The sequence below is a fragment of the Mus pahari genome, chromosome 14, assembly GCF_900095145.1.
Source record: "Mus pahari chromosome 14, PAHARI_EIJ_v1.1, whole genome shotgun sequence".
In the NCBI taxonomy this organism is placed as follows: Eukaryota; Metazoa; Chordata; class Mammalia; order Rodentia; family Muridae; genus Mus; species Mus pahari.
In genome coordinates this window covers 20,253,324-20,272,988 of record NC_034603.1, presented here as the reverse complement: position 1 = coordinate 20,272,988, position 19,665 = coordinate 20,253,324, and the positions used below count along the sequence as shown (strand labels likewise).

Below are 19,665 nucleotides of genomic sequence, written 5' to 3'. Positions count from 1 at the left end.
GACTGAATTGTTCTAGTGTTTCTAGGTAGCTTAAGCAAATAATCTCATTTCAAAAACCTCACATACACACAGCCCTATTTTTATTTTTTGTTTTTTTTTTATATTTTTGAGACAGGGTTTCTCTGTATAGCCCTTGCTGTCCTGGAACTCAGAAATCCGCCTGCCTCTGCCTCCCGAGTGCAGGGATTAAAGGCATGCGCCACCACACCCGGCTAGCCCCATTTTTAAAGTGCTGGTTTCTGATTGCTAGTGTTCTGCATTCCTCCTACCCTGAAGATCTGAGATAAACTTGGAAACTCAAATCCTACAAAGACAATCCTTAAGATTCTGTCTTAAGGAAACCTCTGAGACAGGCTGGAAGGATGGTGGTTCAGCAGCTAAGAGTGCTGACTGCTTTTACAGGGTCCTTCCCCAATTCATTTCTCAAAATCTGAGAGCCTGGAAGCTCACAACTACCTGTAACTAGCTCCAAGGGGATCCAACGCCCTCTTCTGGCCTCTATGGATACTGGCTTTCAGGAATGCATTGTACCTTTTCCTCATGCAACCCCAACCCCCAAAAGCCTAGGTATGGTGGTGCATGCCTTTAATTACAGCTACTCGAAGGCAGCAGATCTCTGTGCATTCAAGGCCAGTCTGCACTACATAACAATTTCTAGGCCAGCCAGGGTTACAGAGTCAATCTCTGATGTTGGTCTCTGTCACAGTCACACACACACACACACACACACACACACACACACACACAGTGTGCTCGAGCACACACACACTCCACAAACACCTATCTGTACATCAATGTATGTAAGAGAGGCCAGTTGTAGTGGTGTACATCACAATGCCAGCTGGTTGGAGGTGGAGGCAGGATTGGGAATTCAAAGCTTACCTCTGCCACACAGTGAGTCTCAGCTCAACTGGCATGACCATCTAAAAAGAACAACAGATGGGGATTCAAAGCAACCTTCCAGTTTCCAGCAGCTCAGACTGGAGACTGAGAACAACTACTTAGTGAGGCTGGTGATGGGGAAACACACATTCATGACCGTGCATGAGAAGAGACACCCAGAGACTGGCTGTCTTATGAAGGGTGAGAAAAGTACATTAGCCATGGGCCTACAGAGCCCAGAGTCAGGGAAAGACACACACTGGAGACGAAATGAGCAGAGGATGCAGCAGCCAGCAGCAGCCACCTTCCATCTGGCTACACTGGGTGCTGTGGACACAGTGCTTTCTTGGTGTAAAAGCATAGTGCAGCGATGAGGATCGCAAGGTCAATTCACGCTTGCTGCAGGATTCAACAGAGACCCCGAACTCCATGCAGAATCACACAAGACTACAGTGGGAGGGGCTGCGGAGAGGCTGAGTAGTTAAGAGTAACTGCTGCTCAGTCAGGCGTGGTGGCGCACGCCTTTAATCCCAGCACTCGGGAGGCAGAGGCAGGCAGATTTCTGAGTTCNAGGCCAGCCTGGTCTACANAGTGAGTTCCAGGACAGCTAGGCTATACAGAGAAACCCTGTCTCAAAAAAAAAAAAAAAAAAACAAAAAACCCAAAACCAAAACGAAGATTTATTTTATGTATATGACTACACTGCAGCGGTCTTCAGACATACCAGAAGAGTGTATCAGATCCCATTATAGATAGTTGTGAGGCACCATGTGGTTGTGGTTGCTGGGAATTGAACTTAGAACCTCTAGAAGAATAAACAGTCCTCTTAACCACTGAGACATCTCTCCAGCCTGACCAACACCTATTTCTGAGCCGGGCGGTGGTGGCGTACTCCTTTAATCCCAGCACTTGGGAGGCAGAGGCAGGTAGATTTCTGAGTTCAAGGCCAGCCTGGTCTGCAGAGTGAGTTCCAAGATAGCCAGGGCTACAGAGAAACCCTGTCTCAATAAAACCAAACCACCAACCCCCACCACCACCTATTTCTGACCTCTGTGGCCACTACACACCTGTGCACAAACACACCCACTGACACAGATAATTTTAAAAACCACCTACAGATACGGGTAAGGGAAAGCACAAGGTCCTACTTTGGTACCCTTGGTCCTTTATCTCCCTTCTCAACATGCACTTCTCTGAGGGTACCTGCCACAAGGAACTTCAGTTCTCTGAGAATAGGGACAGCCCTGGTTCCACTGCTTGTACTGATCAAATGGTGACAATAGCGGGGTGAGTATTGCCTAGCTTACTCTTCAGCAGCCCAGAGGATGAGAAGGGATCAGGGACTGGCAGGAGTTAAGCTACCCTTGTTTGACCACCACAGAAGGGACTGTGCAACACACCAGGAGGTGGTACATGTGTTTACAGTTTATTGAGTAGTTTAGGAATGCAGCACACTGGGCAGTAACTGGAGTACTGCCTGCAGCACAGGGCCTGGACAGTGTTCTTACTTTCTAAGAATTTCATACACAAGTACAACCCACTAGGATACACCCCCACCCCCTGCCTTTCCCTGACTGGCTGTCTTCTCTTTTCACTTTGAATATTCTATTTATTTTTGCTTTCCCTCTCTCATCCCACCATTCCTGTTGTCTCTGGTGGCCTCCCCCTTCTTCTTGTGGCACCTTTTGGTATGCTAGGAGCAACTCTGCCACTTAGCCATGTTCTCACCTTACGGTATTTACCACCACCTATTATGGACATTATACCCAAGTCCATGGCTCAATAGGTGGTCCGAAGTGGTGGTGTTTTGAGAGGCTGTGAGACATGGCTGGCAGTTGAATCACGGGGTCAGGTTTTGATGCTTCTATGTTCTTTGCTTCCCATCTCTCTCTGCTCCTCCTCCCAAGCCACAACTTGATTAACTCCTGCTGCCACAAACAGGGCAGGCAGCCCTAACCTCTGTTCCTTGCTCACCATGGCAGACTATAACCCTGAAACTGGGCCAAAACTAACCTCTCTTCCCCTATGATGCTCCCGTCAGGCATCTGTTGACAGTTACATAAAACATACACTACTCCACCACAATGTCAAGTATTTTTAAAGACTAAGAGACATAAACATCTCAACCCAATGACTGGGATCCGAGTGGGAATAGCTAAAAAGTAGAAAGGGGCACGGGGCTCAAGACCCACTGCTAGGCAATCACCCTACAGCCACAGCAGAGAGAAACTCCAGGACAGAGAGACCTACAGAGAAATACCAATACATACACCTTGGGGCAACGGGGACCACCAGGCTACCTTTCAGGGCCCACTGCCCCACAGTACACAATGTATCTAGGTACACGCATCACTGAAGCAGCAGAGGGATCAGGGTACAAGATCCCTCAACATAACTCAACACTTCCTGACAACCTTGAGGAACATCCTAAAGGTTGCACCTTTAACAGTCTCAAACATGCAAGTGACTGACCTATATACCTCAAAGGCGTGTAAAGCTCAATCGGAAGACAGAAATATCAAAGAAAGCAAAATGAATCCTTTTAAAAGTTCTACTCTATCAAATAAGATTGCTGGAGAGTGGTGGCCCACACCTTTAACCCCGGCCCTTAGACAGAGGCAGGTGGATCTAAGCTGAGTTTTCTCTTTCTCATTATGTAGCTTGGCTGATTTGAACAGAGGTCAGCTAAGCTACAAAGATGATCCTGTCTCACAACAAAAACAAGAGTCATGCTACTGAAAGCAACCTATACGATCAAGGTATAGAATGGAAATGAGAAAAATGGTGATGCATCAAAGTATACCACACACATGTATAAAAATGTCACAATGAGGGCTAGAGAGATGGCTCAGAGGTTAAGAGCACTGACTGTTCTTCCAGAGGACCTGAGTTCAAATCCCAGCAACCACATGGTGGGTCACAACCATCTATAATGAGATCTGATGCCCTCTTCTGGTGTATCTTAAGACAGCTACAGTGTACTCATATATAATAAATCTTTAAAAAAAAAAAAAAGAAAATGTCACAATGAAATGATATCTTTACAGTTCTATCATATAGAGACTGGCAAGGGACATTTACAACCTTGCAGAGGTTATTTTTAACATAGACACAATTGTGGAAAAATAAACCAAAAAGATTTAAGTCTATAAAATATAAAAGTAGTCAAAGAATTATGAGATTATAGGGCTAAAAAAAAACAAAAAACAAACACACCAGGTTTAGGTCAGAACAAAATCCACTTCAAAGTTAAGCCTATAAACGATTGGCTGTTCCCAGGAACACATTAAAAACTTTTAAGACAGGTTTATGCTGGGCACAGTAATATATACCTTTAATTCCAGCAATTGGGAGGCAGAAGGAAGTTCAAGGCCAGCCTGGTCTACACTGTGAGACCCTGTCTCAAAAAGATAAGACTGCTTCACCATGTATCCTGGATGGGCCTGGAACTCAAAGATCCACCTACCTGCCTCTGCCTCCCAAGTGTTGAGATCATAATGAGAGTCACCATGCCCCACCAAGCAGTGGCTCTTAACCCAGACATACTATGCCCAGGGCCTCCTCCTAATAATTCAAAGTAAAATATCTGGGCATCAAGATTGACCACCACAGAAATAACCACTGCTCTTCCAGAGGCTCTACAGGCCTCTGTTAGTGCCACACACACATAAATACAACAGTAAATCAAGAAAAGGGGAAACCTTTTTGCATTTGTGATGAAGAAAGGCAAACCGTCTCCCAATGGAAACTGAACGTTTCAAAAGGCTCAGATGTGCCATTAAACAGGCAGGTGGCAACCACACCACCACACTGTATTTTTTCATTTCAAATAGCTACAAGGACCATAATGATAAATGCTTGAGGCATACATAGCCTGACTTTACACAATGTACAAATCTCAAAGTATCACCTGGTACTCTTTAAATATTACATTGTTGTTTTACTAAAACTATTATACATATCTTCATCAAGTACTCAAACCCAATAATACGCTATATAAATTGTTTCAAACCAACCTTTTAATAAAAAAAATTTATGTGCACATGAATACTGACGTCCAAGGAGACCAGAGGTGCCAAATGCCCTGGAGCTGAGTCATGGGCTACTGTGAGCCTTCAGAGGTGTGTGGGTCTTCTTGAAGGGCAGTGTGTGTTCTTAACTGTGGTTCCACTCGCCAGCCCCCAAATTACCTTTTTTGAAATATCTCTGTGTGTGCATACCCCACCATGTGTGTATGGATAGCTTGCAGGAGTTGGTTTTCTCCTTCCACCATGTAGTAGATCCCACAGACTGACCTTCCGTCTTCAGGGCAGCTGCTAAGTGTAGATGCCTTTACCGGCTGAGTTACCTTACCATTTCCAAAGTACACTTCTCTGTGGAATACTCATTCTTAGGCATAGAGATCTACTATCTGCCTCCAAAATGCTGGGTGACCATTATATCTATCCAACTTTTAGAGATAGAACCCAGGGCATAGTACATGTGCTAGGCAAGTGGCTCTACCAATGAACTACATTTGTAGCCATTAACACGTCTTTTAAAGAGACTGATTTTTATTTTATGTATGAGTGGTTTGCCTGCAGGCATGTACACCATGTGTGTGCCTGATGCTGTGGAGACCAGAAGAGAGTATCAGGGCCTCTGGAGTTGAAGTTATAGGCAGCTGGGAGCTACAAGACTGACTGCTAAGCACCCGACCAGACTTCTTGACAACACACATTTTTGATAATTCTTTGCTCTTAATCAAAAGGCTTAAATTTTTATGGCACTCTCATAGTGTCCATTAAAACTTCTCTCATTTGAGTGATTCCCTTTCAACTATAATTTGATTTTTTGAAGAAATTATAGTATTGTTTATTTTATTCCTGGTTTTTCGAGATAGGGTTTCTCTGTATAGCCCTGGCTGTCCTAGAACTCACTTTGTAGACCAGGCTGGCCTCGAACTCAGAAATCCCCCTGCCTCTGCCTCCCACATGCTGGGACTAAAGGTGTGTGCCACTACTGCCTGGTCTAGGGTTTTTTGATTTAGAAAACTAACTCACAAACTGGCTTTTTTTTTTTTTAAAACAAAAACAAAAACAAAAACAAAAACAGGGCAATATTGTAACTTCACTGTTGGTTCCAAATTCAACACAGTACAAAGCAAGGAAACATTTATTTACTGCACTCGCACAGTAATGATCAAGCAACCTCATGTTTGCCCAGGTAGCTTAAAATAGCAAATATTCAGTCCCCACAGAAGAACTATTTTCGGTTTTAAGCCAAGTCAAAGAACAGAAGGGAAACCCATTACTTGCTGAGCTCGGCACTCAGGCATCACTCTGGGACCTGGCGCAAACATAAGCCCAAATCAACTTCGCTTCCACTCGGTTTCACCGTTTTACCAGGTAAGGAACACAAGCTAAGGTTCTAACACTTTATCTAGACAGTTTAACTAACTCTAAGATCACATGACTTGACAAGAAATATACAAATGTTGGTTAAGAACTTACCGTTCTGTCAATCATTTTAAAGAGTCCATGAAATATACATAGCAATATATTTGTAACCAGAAACTACCCTAATTAGACACACCATTTAGTGTGTTAAGTTCTACCTGAAAACATGCTATTTTAAGTAAAATCCTAAAAACATAACTCTCTAGTTCTATGGTTTAACAATCAAGTCCCACAAGAACAGCACAGATTTCCTTTCACAAGGGCAGGCCAGCAACAAGACAAACTGCAGTATGTCAAACAGGTCCCCAAGCTGCTGAAGAACACCAACGAGTTGCCAGAGAGGTTACACAGTGGCCTTCATCTTTATTTTTCTTTACCTGGGGTTCTACAAATTCTGAAATTGATCAACAGATTTATCTTGTTAATAAACAGCACCAGTCGTGCCCACTGATACAATTCAAACCTGACTTTCTCAGTTCTCAAGTTTATTATGAAAACACTGCGGTGACTTGTGCAGTAACATCATCTTACAGGAGGGAAACAGTTCTGTTCAAAACAACTCACCAGGTTTTCTGACAGTAACAAAGAACAACGAGGGGCCGAGATTTGAGAAGGGGAGAAACTGAGTGCAGACAAATCATACAATTAAATTAATGGTATCCCTGAAAGAAACACAACAAGAGGGGAGGCCTTGGTACTTATTTAAAAATGTTCATTAAGCTCCAATGATTGTTTGCTATCCTCATCTACAGTCATGCTGAGTAAGCTACAGCTAAGTGGAAGTCAACTGGACTCACAGGTGTTAATGTTTACATCCTATATCTGCAGTCTCTCAAGAAAGCAAAAGTAACTACAAATAGCTCTATGCCAGAAACTGGATTCTTGACCAACAATGTCGCGTCAGCATGCAATGAACTGGTTCATTCTAAAGTGGTCACGGCTGTTGATGACAAGAGGCTTTGTATTTTTATATGGCACATCTTTTGGTCCGTGTGAAAACAAGTTTTTTGAATGTTAACTATTTTCTGACACTTTGGAGTTACTGTTGCTCTTTCCATTTCCATTAGGTCAATATACGGTTCATGGCAATACTGTACAAGTTTAAATTTTCACTACAGGAAGTAGTCTGGGGTACGACGAGTGACATGTGGCTCGCCTCTACGAGGTGCTGGGTCAAACTGCAAGCTGAAAAACAAGTAAGACACACTGTTTATATTCTCAGAAGATGCCCATGTATCACTGTTTATCTTCCCAGAAGCTGCCCATGTAGTTAACAAAACTAAGATTTTCAACTTTTCAAATTTTATTCCCCATCCAATTTCAGTATATTTTAAAAGAATAGAACCCAACTTTAATAGAGCTAGGTATACTGGGGCACAGCTCTAACATTAGCACTTGGGAAACTGAGGCAAGAAGATCACAGTTCTAGACCAGCTTGGGCTACAAATACATGGTTAGTTTCAGGTTGACCTGTGAGCATGTCTGTGGAAGACCATCTTAATTGATGTAGGAACACCACACCCACCGTGGTTGTTACCATTCCCTAGGCAGAGAACCTTCATCTGTTTAAGAATGAAGAAAGCTAGCCGGGCGGTGGTGGCTCCCTGCACTTGGGAGGCAGAGGCAGGTAGATTTCTGAGTTCGAGGTCAGCCTGCCTGGTCTACAGAGTGAGTTCCTGGACAGCCAGGGCTAGACAGAGAAACCCTGTCTTGAAAAATACCAAAAAAAAAAAAAAAAAAAAAAGAAAAGAAAAGAAAAGAAAAGAAAGAAAGAAATGAAGAAAGCTAATTGAACATAAGCAGCAAGCAATGGCCCCCACACTTCTCTGTTTAGTTCTGTTTGAGTCGTGGCTTCTTGATATAGCCCTGGTGGAATGTAACATTACATCTAGACTGTGGGTGTTATCTGCTTTTAGTTCCTGCCTCAACTTCCCCTCAATGGTGGACTATAAATTAGGACTATAGGTTGAACAACTGCTCCCCTAGCACTATGCTGTCTTCGGACACTGAATTTTATCCCATCAAAAGCAAAGTGTCAAGGATATCTTTCCCTTGGCAATCCTCTTGACCTTGCCTCAGTCTCCCAGTTTTGCACTTGCGTTATAACTGTAGTCTGTGAGGCTACCTTTTCACACATTGGGGCCCCTTCTATATTAAGAAATGTCTGGCCAGGCGTGGTGGCACACGCCTTTGATCCCAGCACTCGGGAGGCAGAGGAAGCGGATTTCTGAGTTCGAGGCCAGCCTGGTCTACAAAGTGAGTTCCAGGACAGCCAGGGCTACACAGAGAAACCCTGTCTCGAAACAAAACAAAAACTAAAACAAACAAAAAAGTTGAAGATGAGCTGGGCATGGTGGCGCACGCCTTTAATCCCAGCACTTGGGAGGCAGAGGCAGGTGGATTTCTGAGTTCGAGGCCAGCCTGGTCTACCAAGTGAGTTCCAGGACAGCCAGGGCTGTACAGAGAAACCCTGCCTCGAAAAACCAAAACAAACAAACAAACAAACAAACAAAAAACCCCAAAAAAAACGTTGAAGATGACCATAGTGTTACAGGTCTTTAGTCCCAGCACTAGGGAGACAGATGGATCTCTGTGACTTCAAAGCCAGCCTGGTCTACACAGCAAATCCCAAGACAATCAGAGCTATATGGTGAGACCTTGTTTCAAACAAACACAACAAGAAATTGAAGTCCTAGTAACTCATACCAGTTATTCATTCCAAATAAGAGACTCTAGTTTCTATTATGTGTATGTTCATTCCCACAAAAACTTAGTCAAAAGCCAACCCGTGCTTTGGTATAAGCAGAGCTGGACAACACAAAGCTAGTTCAGGGCAGATACTTACAAAGAATACTTAAGGGTGTCGTCAAGTTCCATGATTGCAGCTTGGTTACCACAGCGATAGCAATAGTTTGGAGCACTGAAAATTGTTACTACATTCCGGTCATGGCACCAGTTATATCCCTGTAAAAAAGAGGCAGGAAAAAAAAAACAAACCTTACCTACCTACATAAATATAAACACATTAAGATAGAAAAACTCCAAAGGGGTTTATTTTCTGTATTTCATACAACCTATAAAATGTACATGAATAATGTGTTGCTAAACCAAAACAAAAAAAAAAAAATACTTTTTTAGAAAAAGATTTATTTACTTGTTTTATGTAAGTACACTGTTGCGATCTTCAGACACACCAGCAGAGAGCATCAGATCCCATTACAGATGGTTGTGAGCCACCATATGGTTGCTGGGAATTGAACTCAGGATCTCTGGAAGAGCAGTCAGTGATCTTAACTGCCGAGCCATCTCTCCAGCCCTGTTTTTGTTTTGTCTTAAGCATTTAAAAACAAGCCAGGCATGGTGGCACACACTTTTAATCCCAGGAGGCAGAGGCGGGTGAATCTCTGAGTTTGAGGCCAGCCTAATCTACATGGAGACCATATCCCGCAAAAACCAACCAACCAACCAACCAACCAACCAACCAAATCAACCTAAATATTATCCAACACCAAATGCAAATCTGTCTTTCACTGACACGACCTTGTGATGGTTTGTGTATGCTTGGCCCAGGAAGTGGCACTATCATGTGTGGCCCTCTTGGAGTAGGTGTGTCACTGTGGGTGTGGGCTATAAGACCCTCATCCTAGCTGTCTAGAAGCCAATATTCTGCTAGCAGCCTTCAGATGAAGGTGTAGAACTCTGAGCTCCTCCCGCACCATGCCTGCCTGGATGCTGCCATGTTCCTACCTTGATGACTGAACCTCTGAACCTGTTAGCCAGACCCAATTAAATGTTGTCCTTATAAGAGTTGCCTTGGTCATGGTGTCTGTTCACAGCAGTAAAGCCCTAAGACAGACCTTAAACTTGATTTTAAAATGAACTATTTTTTTGGAGATAGGGTCTCACTGTACAGTCTATGCTAGTTTGGATTACAAGGCAGGTTAGCTGCCACCTAAATAACCAACCAACCAACCAGCAAACTAGCTAACTAATGACCTAATGAGGCATGGGACACTGTGCTCGGCTGACCATCAGTACTGACAACAAACTCTTGTAGAAGAGACTGCCCATTGCCATAGTTTGAATGTTCCATGTTCTCATTCTCAAAGCATGGTAGTAAATGTTTTACGTAAGAACCCTGACAGAAGAAAGGCTTATTTCAAATCACCTACAAGCCAGTTATCTAGAGGGCATCAATATCTTGATGTTTCTTTCTTTTCCTACAAAGAAACTAGACAATGTGAAACAAACCACTGCCATATATTATACCCTTCTTCATCGCTCTGAATCTTCATCCTTTCATCATTAATCCCAAGTGCCTCTGAGTCATTAAGTGGATGCCCACTATCAGCCATGGACCTGACTTTCCTTTAACTGTCCATTTACTGAAGAGGGTTTAGCTCCCATGGTAGACTCTATAGGAATAAAGGACATCTTGCTGACAGCATCAGTGTCAAACTCCTCTCCTTCAGTTACTACAGTTAGTTTGACAGGTTAAGAAAAGAACATACCTCCATCACCAGCTGGTGAGCTCTGGACACCAATGTGAGGCCATTGGCATGATTAAATGTCTCAGAAATATCTTGGCCAAAGGTATAACCAGCTCCTCGAGGAGATATCCCCCAGCCTCCACGGTCATCTGGATCTGACCACAGCAAGTCACACATTGGACCCTAAAAAGCAGGACAAGTTATAAACTGACTTCCAAAGGTGGGACTCTTCATGTGATAGTTCACCTAAGCAACACTACAAAAGTCACATTCTTAGGATGTGTGAACACAGCCTGAATTTTGCAGTTAAGGTATCTCTGAAATGGAAATCAATTCCCACAAGGCACACTGCCCTCAGTAACTTGTCCCATCTGCCCGTGTATCTGAGTTTCATTATTAGACAGATGGGCTAGTGGTGACGACCAGGAAGGCTTCTAAACTTTTAATGAGCAATGGTAAGGGGCTCATGTCATTTCATTTTGAAAACCTGAGTGAACATATGATAAATTATGCTACAGCTAAACAATTTTTGTTCTTCCTAAAGAGTTTCTGAGAATTTATCAGTCATACCTCATGAGGAACTTCTTGTAGGCGATCAAGTGCTCGGATGTGATCCAGTGTGTCTATGGATGGCGACAGACCACCATGTAGACAGAAGATCTAAAAAGATTGATTACAAATGGTAATTATACCTTAGAGAAACTAAAATCTTTGGACTACATGTTAGGCAGGAACCGACACCATTTAGCTACATCAGTTCTAGGCTCTCGGTCTCAATGAGGATGGACTCTGAATAACCGGCTATTGTTCTGACCTAATACCAACTACCAAGTATCTATTCTTGTTCCTGACCAACCACCATCACTGAGGCTCCTTCAAAAAAGTGTTTCTCTAGCTTACCCACAGTCCCTCCAGAGACTGATATTCACCTCACACTCAGGACTGGCAAACAATCCCTTCCATCTCCCAGACCCCTCTACGAACATCCCCCAAAGCTGAATGGGTTACATTTCCCACCCCCATGATCTTATCCTGACAGTTCAGCACATAGAAAAGAACTTATCAATATTTACTAAAATGTATCCCCAAAGGGATGGAAATTCAGTGCCTGCTAAACACCAAGAAAACAATTATTGGAAACAGGAAAACAAACAGTTAGTTTTATGGCACACACACCTGCCCATCCACCAAGGCAGTGAGAGGAAGATAGTCAAAAAGGTCTGTGAAGTATTTCCAAACGTTTGCATTTCCGTATTTCCTTAAACACTCATCGTAGAACCCATAAACCTGTGTGATCTGTCTGCTCTCGTGATTCCCTCGGAGTATGGTGATACGCTCTCGGTAACGAACCTAAAGAAAATGAACAATAGATGCTAGCTCTTTCCAAAAAAAAAAGCAATGCAATAGACATTTCCTAAAACTTTCTATAGGTAAATCCAAAGTTCCAATTGAGAGGAGAAGGAGGGGTTAAGAAGGGCACATCTCTAAACTTCAATGAACTGAAATTAGATTATAAACTTTTAAAACTGTTGTTGCTGTTTTTCAAGAGTAGGTTTCTCTGTGTAGCCCTGGCTGTTCTTCAGCTCAAGGAGATCCACCTGCCTCTGCCTCTTGAGCTGAGATTAAATGCATGTGTTACCACAGCCTGATGATAATAAACATTTTTAATTAAAGGTTTATAAAATGCTTACCAATATCATCTCAATTAAAACCAAACTCCCTGCACTATCTTTTTTTTTAAAAAAGATTTATTTATTTATTATATGTAAGTACACTGTAGCTATCTTCAGACACTCCAGAAGAGGGTGCCAGATCTCGTTATGGATGGTTGTGAGCCATCATGTGGTTGCTGGGATTTGAACTCAGGACCTTTGGAAGAGCAGACGGGTGCTCTTACCTGCTGAGCCATCTCACCAGCCCCTCCCTGCACTATCTTGTGTGAAATAAAAATCATATTTTTTCTGACCTTTACTACATTTAGTTATGCAACAATGATCCCGACTCAGTTTTAGAGCCTTGTCAAGATTCCTCCCCATCTGCAATGGCCCCCCTCTCCCGGTCTGACAACCACCGATTTACTTGTCTTGAGAATGACTTTTCTAGAAATTTAATGTAAGTGAAAAATTACAAAACATAGTTTCTTGTGCTACATATTCCTTGGAGTCACCATGTTACAGCACAGATGAGGGTGTGCTCTTTTCACAGCTGCACATTAGCATTCGGGGATGCCACACCCTGTGATTCCTGTATCTGCTCCAGTTTTCCTGTTTCTTAGTTACTGAGCTCATCTGCTCACATATTCCTAGAGTATAGCTATTGAGCTACATGAACGATTTGTGTGTAACTTCATCAATTCTTTAAAGTGGCAAACTCATTTCACACTCCCTGTCTCAAGAAATCTGTCTTGACACGGCTCCACGTGCTTGTAATCCTAACAGTAAAAGACTGCAATTGAGCCGGGTAGTGGTGGCGCATGCTTTTAATCCCAGCACTTGTACAATGGAAACAACACTCGCCAGAACCATCACACAACAACAATAAAAATAAGACCTATCTTGTGAGATGATTGACAGTAAAGGTGCATGTCACCAAGTCTGACTTTAAAATTACATTTCATTTATCGTGAGTGTGCGTATGTGTCCTCTCATTTCACCCATGTGGGTTCCAATGCTCAAATTCAGGTCATCAGGTTTAGTGGCAACTGTCTTTTACTCACTATGTCCCAAGACAGCCCAAGTCATAAGACACAATGTGGCTACATTGTATTTGTTAGCTGCCAGTCTGATCTCTAGGACCCAAACGGTGGAAGGAAAGAACTGACTGTAAGACATATTTAGTGGTGTGTCTGGACCCATACAGGGTTACATAAAATTAACAAGCAACTGCAAAAAATGTTTTAAATTTGAAGTAAGGCTGTATAGCTCAGTGATGAATACGTGCAAGCATGCAAAAGGCTGAGTTCAATATGAAGTACCAAGAATAGAACAATTTGAACAAGTGTTTTTATAAACTTTGCTGCATTTTTTAAAGAATAGGAAAATCTTAGGTTTTTTTAAAATTGATTTTTCAAGACAGGGTTTTCTCTGTATAGCCCTGGCTGTCCAGGAACTCACTCGGTAGACCAGGCTGGCCTCGAACTCAGAAATCCGCCTGCCTCTGCCTCCCGAGTGCTGGGATTAAAGGCGTGCGCCACCACGTCCAGCTCGGTTTTTATGAATTTTTGAGGCAAGGTTTTATACATCCAATGCTAGCCTAGAACTGTTCCTCCTGCCTCCATCTCCTGAATGTTAGAATTACAAACATGCATGATCCATCACATACTTACACTGTGTTGGGGTCAAATCCAGGGCTTCTTGCATGCTAACCACTCTACAGACACTGGGCTGCATTCCCAGCCCCTGGATCATCAGTCCCTGATCAGTTAAGAAGTCTGAGCCTAACCAAGAGCATAGATATTCTTTTCTCCTAGATTTATAACCTCTGCTGTTCAGTGAAGCCATGGATCTGTTTTGATACATTTGTTCAGACACCACTTGAGAGAGGACGACCTTTCCCACAGTATTCATTGCTAAGGTGCCATTAGTCTCAGAGTGGGCCCATACACTACAGGGGTGCTTGTCCTCCATGGTGTCTGTCAGCAGAGCTGGGGTTTTCTTCATTTATAGACAGCTGTTTTCTCCATGTGGTCTCCCATTTTCTTTCCTATGTTCATGTTCACCTGGAGGCCAGAGGACAAACTTGGGTGTCATCCTCAGAAATGGCCACCTACCTCCTTAAAGACAGCATCTCATTGGCTAAGCTGGCTGAGCAGTGAGCATCAGGAATTCCTGTTTCTACCTCCTTGGGGATGGAGTTATAGAGAAGTACAGTCACACTCTGGTGTACAGGGAATTAGGATTTGTGCTTATGACATTTAGGAAAACACAGTGCAATCTTAGTCCTTGGTACATGAATTCTGTTTTTTGAGGCAGGGTCGCTCGCCATGGAGTCTTGGCGAGTGCTCTCTATCTTGGATTAGGCTATTGTTGAACTAAGAGATTAGCCAGCCTCTGTGTTTGAAGTGTCCAGTAGTATTATAACCTCTTAAAAGCAGCCCGCGCCTTCCACGTGATGCCGAGCCACTAGCTTCTTTCAGGGTATCTGGAGTCACCACACAAACTGCCTACATCTCCTCTCAACTCCCCACTTGATAATCCTATGCAATGCAGATGCTAATTAAAGACAGCTCTGGCTGAAACTGCTTCTCCAATGTTAGAAAATCACCGACATCAAGTTTCTTGCTTAGAATATTCTGTGATAAAAATGAGAATGTTACCTAGAAAGGGGCAAAGTGGGTTGGTGAGATGGCTCAGTGGGTAAGAGCACCTGACTGCTCTTCCGAAGGTCCGGAGTTCAAATCCCAGCAACCACATGGTGGCTCACAACCATCCGTAACAAGATCTGATGCCCTCTTCTGGAGTGTCTGAAGACAACTACAGTGTACTTACATATAATGAATAAATTAAAAAAATAAAAAATAAAAAGGGGGCAAAGCTCCCCCCTCCTGAGGTATAGCCAATCAACATTAAAGGAAGATGCCTCAAAAAAAAAAAAAAAAAAAAACAATGCTGCCGGGCGTGGTGGCGCATGCCTTTAATCCCAACACTTGGGAGGTAGAGGCAGGTGAATTTCTGAGTTCAAGGCCAGCCTGGTCTACAGAGTGAGTTCCAGAACAGCCAGGGCTACAAATGACACCAAGGAATTCTAAAATTTGCTTCTTTTATTTATTATTTTTAAAGAAAAGGTTTTTACTGCATAAGCCAGACTGGCCCCAACACTCAAGTCTTTTTTTATCTCGGCCTTACCAGCACTGGGACTACATCCTTCAGTTCTCATTTTAATCCTTATTAGGTGATGTGTAATGCCTGCAAGTTACTCCATGAGAATAAACTACTATTTAGGTATTTGCTCACTCTTGGACATTTAGGTCAAATTCCTTTTCTAATATTTAAGACAACATATTTTCTTCACAGAAATCTGATCCTTTCCTCTTAATTCTTCCTCAGTGAAATTCTCATAGGACTATCAAATGATATAGATAATCCAACATTGCTAGTCACACTTTCCTAATATGTCAAGGAAGCTGTATTACTTCGATAGCCAATGTACTAAACTAAAACTTCTACTTGACTGGTTTGCTAACATTAAAGAAAAAAAAAAGCAGCTGGGCATAGTGATGCCCACCTCTAATCACAGTGCGATGACCTCTGAGCGAGGCTAGCCTGTCTGCATAGTGAGTTTCAGGACAGCCAGAGCTATGCACTGAGACTGTCTCAAACAGACCAGAACAGAACAGAACTCCTGAGGTATCCATCGCACTGTGCTCTGAATCATCTCCTAGCTCCAAATGCAGATGATGATTAAGTTGACAGTCACATTATTTTACATTCTTAACCGTGGAAGTCTTGTTCTAAAATTCAACATTCAGATAAACGTACCAAATGGAAAAGAACCTTTCAGATAGCTCCTACCCCGTTCAAAAAGTCCAAACAAAAAAAAGTAAAATTACCTTAAGAGCTACAAGCAGTGTAACTGTTTCAACGGAGTAATATCCTCTGTCCACATAGTCTCCCATAAACAGGTAATTTGTATCTGGTGATTTACCACCAATTCTAAAGAGTTCCATGAGATCATGAAATTGCCCATGCACATCTCCACACACAGTGACTGGACATCGAACCTCTTGAACGTTGGATTCTTTTGTCAGGATTTCTTTAGCCTACAGGTAAAGAAAAAAATGAAGCAATACATTCAGCATTAAACAGCACCAACGAAGATGCTTTTGTTCAAGAAACAGAACCTGTAAAATATGAAGCCATAGGCATTTGCAACACAAGACAGATTAACATTTTAAATTATATATATATTTATGAATATTTATATATTTATTTAAAGGTTTATTTACTTTATCAATGAGTAGTACACTGTGGCTGTCCCCAGACACACCAGAAGAGGGCATCAGATTCCACTACAGATGGTTGTGAGCTACCAGATGGTTGCTGAGAATTGAACTTAGGACAGTTAGTGCTCTTAACTGTTGAGCTATCTCTCCAGGCCCTACATTTTTAATTTTGAAAATTACACTTTGTGTATTTTGTGTGCATGTGTGCACATTCATCCATGTGGGTTCTGGTAATCAAATCCAGGTTCTCGGGTTTGCTGGCAAGGGACTTAGTCATCTCACTAGCCCACTGGGTATATTCATAAGACAATATATGGTTACACTCTATCCATTAGCTACCTTATGGTGGACATCTAGAGAATACATACCAGGATGACACTCAATGACCAGCATCAATTTGTAAAGACTATCAAATTTCTACCTCACTAGAATACTGAAGACATTAGTAACATCTACACAAGGTCAGTGAAAATGAACAAGACCTGGACTACAGAGATGACTCAGTGGTTAAGAATATCAGCGGCTCTTTCAGGGTCAATTCTCAGCACCCAGATGGTGGCTCACATATATTTGTACTTCCAGGTGATCAATACCTATTCTGGCCTCTAAGGGTACTACACAGAAGTGGCACAGAGAATACATACAGGTAAGTAAATTAATTTAAAAGAGGGTGGAAAAAGAGCATTTAATGCTACCTCCTCTGGCTTTGAGGTTTCTTAGACTTGATTTTTTTTTGGAGGTTAAGACGTTTAACTCCCCTAGAAATATCAAGTTCTTGAGCTGGAGAGATGGCTTAGCAGGATTAAGAGCACTGACTGCTCTTCCAGAGGTCCTGAGTTCAATTCCCAGCAACCACATGGTGGCTCACAACCTTCTGTAATGGGATCCAGTGCCCTCTTCTGGTGTGTCTGAAGTCAGCTACAGTATACTCATACATTAAATTATATATATACATATATTTTTTTTCCCTTAGAATGTAGCTAACATACATGCATTCTAGGCTCCATTTAGAAACTATCATTCAGTCAACAGACAACCATGTATGCTAAAAATGTATACTGGAAGACAATTATTTGCTATACCACCTGAGTGACTCCACCCTGTGCTAGACACTGGACACTGGTGTGTGAAACAGGTCATTCCCACAGCAAAGGAGAAGAGAAAGGCTGTAATTAAGTAAGGAGAAAAAGAGAATAGACTAAATGAACAAAGAAGACTATAAGTATAAGGAAGGAAAGGCAGGCCATTTTAATTAGATACATGACCAATAGTCCACACTGAAATTCAACTAGCCTGTAATCCCAGCATTGAGGGCCAGTCTGGACTTACATATGGAGATCCTTTCTCAAAAGAAACACCTGCCCACACATAGAGAACCAAGCTGCCTACTGGTAATATGTAATATTACTACAATTTAAGATGAAGGCAACCTTAGCTACACATTTGAAATGCCAGTCTCTATGCTTTTTTTTTTTTTGGACAAGGCTGGCCTGGAACTCAGAAATCCGCCTGCCTCTGCCTCCCAAGTGCTGGGATTGTTTGCTTTTTAAAGGCACATACAACACTAACTATCCCCATAGATCACAATCCCATTTCTGAGGTGAAATAACCGCGAGTGGCATTTTTTCAAACTTTAGACCTTTCACATATGTTGCTTACAAAAACTAGTAGTTTCCTTTGCATTTTAAAACTACCTTCTTTGACGCCTACTTTTCTTTTTTCTTTTCTTTTAAAGATTTATTTATGTATTATATGTAAGTACACTGTAGCTGTCTTCAGACACTCCAGAAGAGGGAGTCAGATCTTGTTACAGATGGTTGTGAGCCACCATGTGGTTGCTGGGATTTGAACTCCGGACCTTCGGAAGAGCAGTCGGGTGCTCTTACCCACTGAGCCATCTCTCCAGCCCGACAGCCTACTTTTCTAACAAACAATGCCTCTCCCAGTTCTTAATGCAGACTCAGACCCGGTTGAACTCTTGGTGAATGCAGAGATCCTCTAACTACAGTCAACGGAGGTGTGCAATGAGGTCACAGCAAGGTGTATCATATGATTTGCTCCTACACCCATGTAGAGCTCTATTCCTGGGAGCAGATACAACACATGAACTTTCGTTGTCCAGTAAACTGGATATTTAACGTCGGCACTATCACAGTAAAATAAAAAGAATGAGCATTGTGAAAAACTTCTCTAAATCTGGGGAAGTTATGGCCAGCAAGATGGATAAGAGGGTAAAATTGCTTACCACTAACTCCAATAATCTGAATTTGATCAAACGCAGCAAAATTTTTAAAATTTAACAGTAAGTAAATTTAAGAAAGCCAGTCAGGGGGGCTGGAGAGATGGCTAGCGGTTAAGAGCAGTGACTGCTCTTCCGAAGGTCCTGAGTTCAAATCCCAGCAACCACATGGTGGCTCACAGCCATCTGTAATGAGATCTGATGTCCTCTTCTGGGGTTTCTGAAGACAGCTACAGTGAACTACATATAATAAGTTAAAAAAAAGAAAAAGAAAAAGAAAAAGAAAGCCAGTCGCGTCTTTCTTTCTGCCCTTCTGACCACATTTCAGAAAACAATAATTTAACATAGGAAAAAACAGTGGTATATATCAGATGTAATCAAACCGCCTATTAAAAATGTTTTAACAGGGGCTGGAGAGCTGACTCAGCAAACCTGATGCCCTGAATTTCTTCTGGCCCCCATATGGTGAAAAGAAAGAACCCTGCCCTCTGACTGTTGCCCTCCCATGCTTTAATAATATAAGGCTTAAAGAAAAAAAGGATTTTCATTGGGGTCTGGAGATGGCTCAGTAATGGTTAAAGAGCACCAGCCTCTTCTAAGACCTGGATTTAATTCCCAGAATCCACATGGCAGCTTACAAGACATAGACACTTAGAGCTGAATCAGATCCTCTAG

At 42.3% G+C, this 19,665-nt stretch overlaps 1 protein-coding gene across 1 annotated transcript in view; it reads right to left on the bottom strand.

Moving 5' to 3' along the window:
• Positions 1-5,972: 5,972 nt before the first annotated feature.
• The window catches only part of Ppp2ca (protein phosphatase 2 catalytic subunit alpha), a 26,017-nt gene continuing 12,324 nt past the window's right edge, over positions 5,973-19,665 (bottom strand). The window contains exons 2-7 of the mRNA XM_021211992.2: positions 16,359-16,568; positions 11,987-12,160; positions 11,381-11,470; positions 10,832-10,993; positions 9,166-9,284; positions 5,973-7,505 (exon numbers count right to left, since the gene is read on the bottom strand). Of these exons, the coding sequence (XP_021067651.1) occupies positions 7,433-7,505; positions 9,166-9,284; positions 10,832-10,993; positions 11,381-11,470; positions 11,987-12,160; positions 16,359-16,568 (828 nt within the window). The 3' untranslated portion in view covers positions 5,973-7,432. The remainder of the gene's footprint in view (positions 7,506-9,165; positions 9,285-10,831; positions 10,994-11,380; positions 11,471-11,986; positions 12,161-16,358; positions 16,569-19,665) is intronic.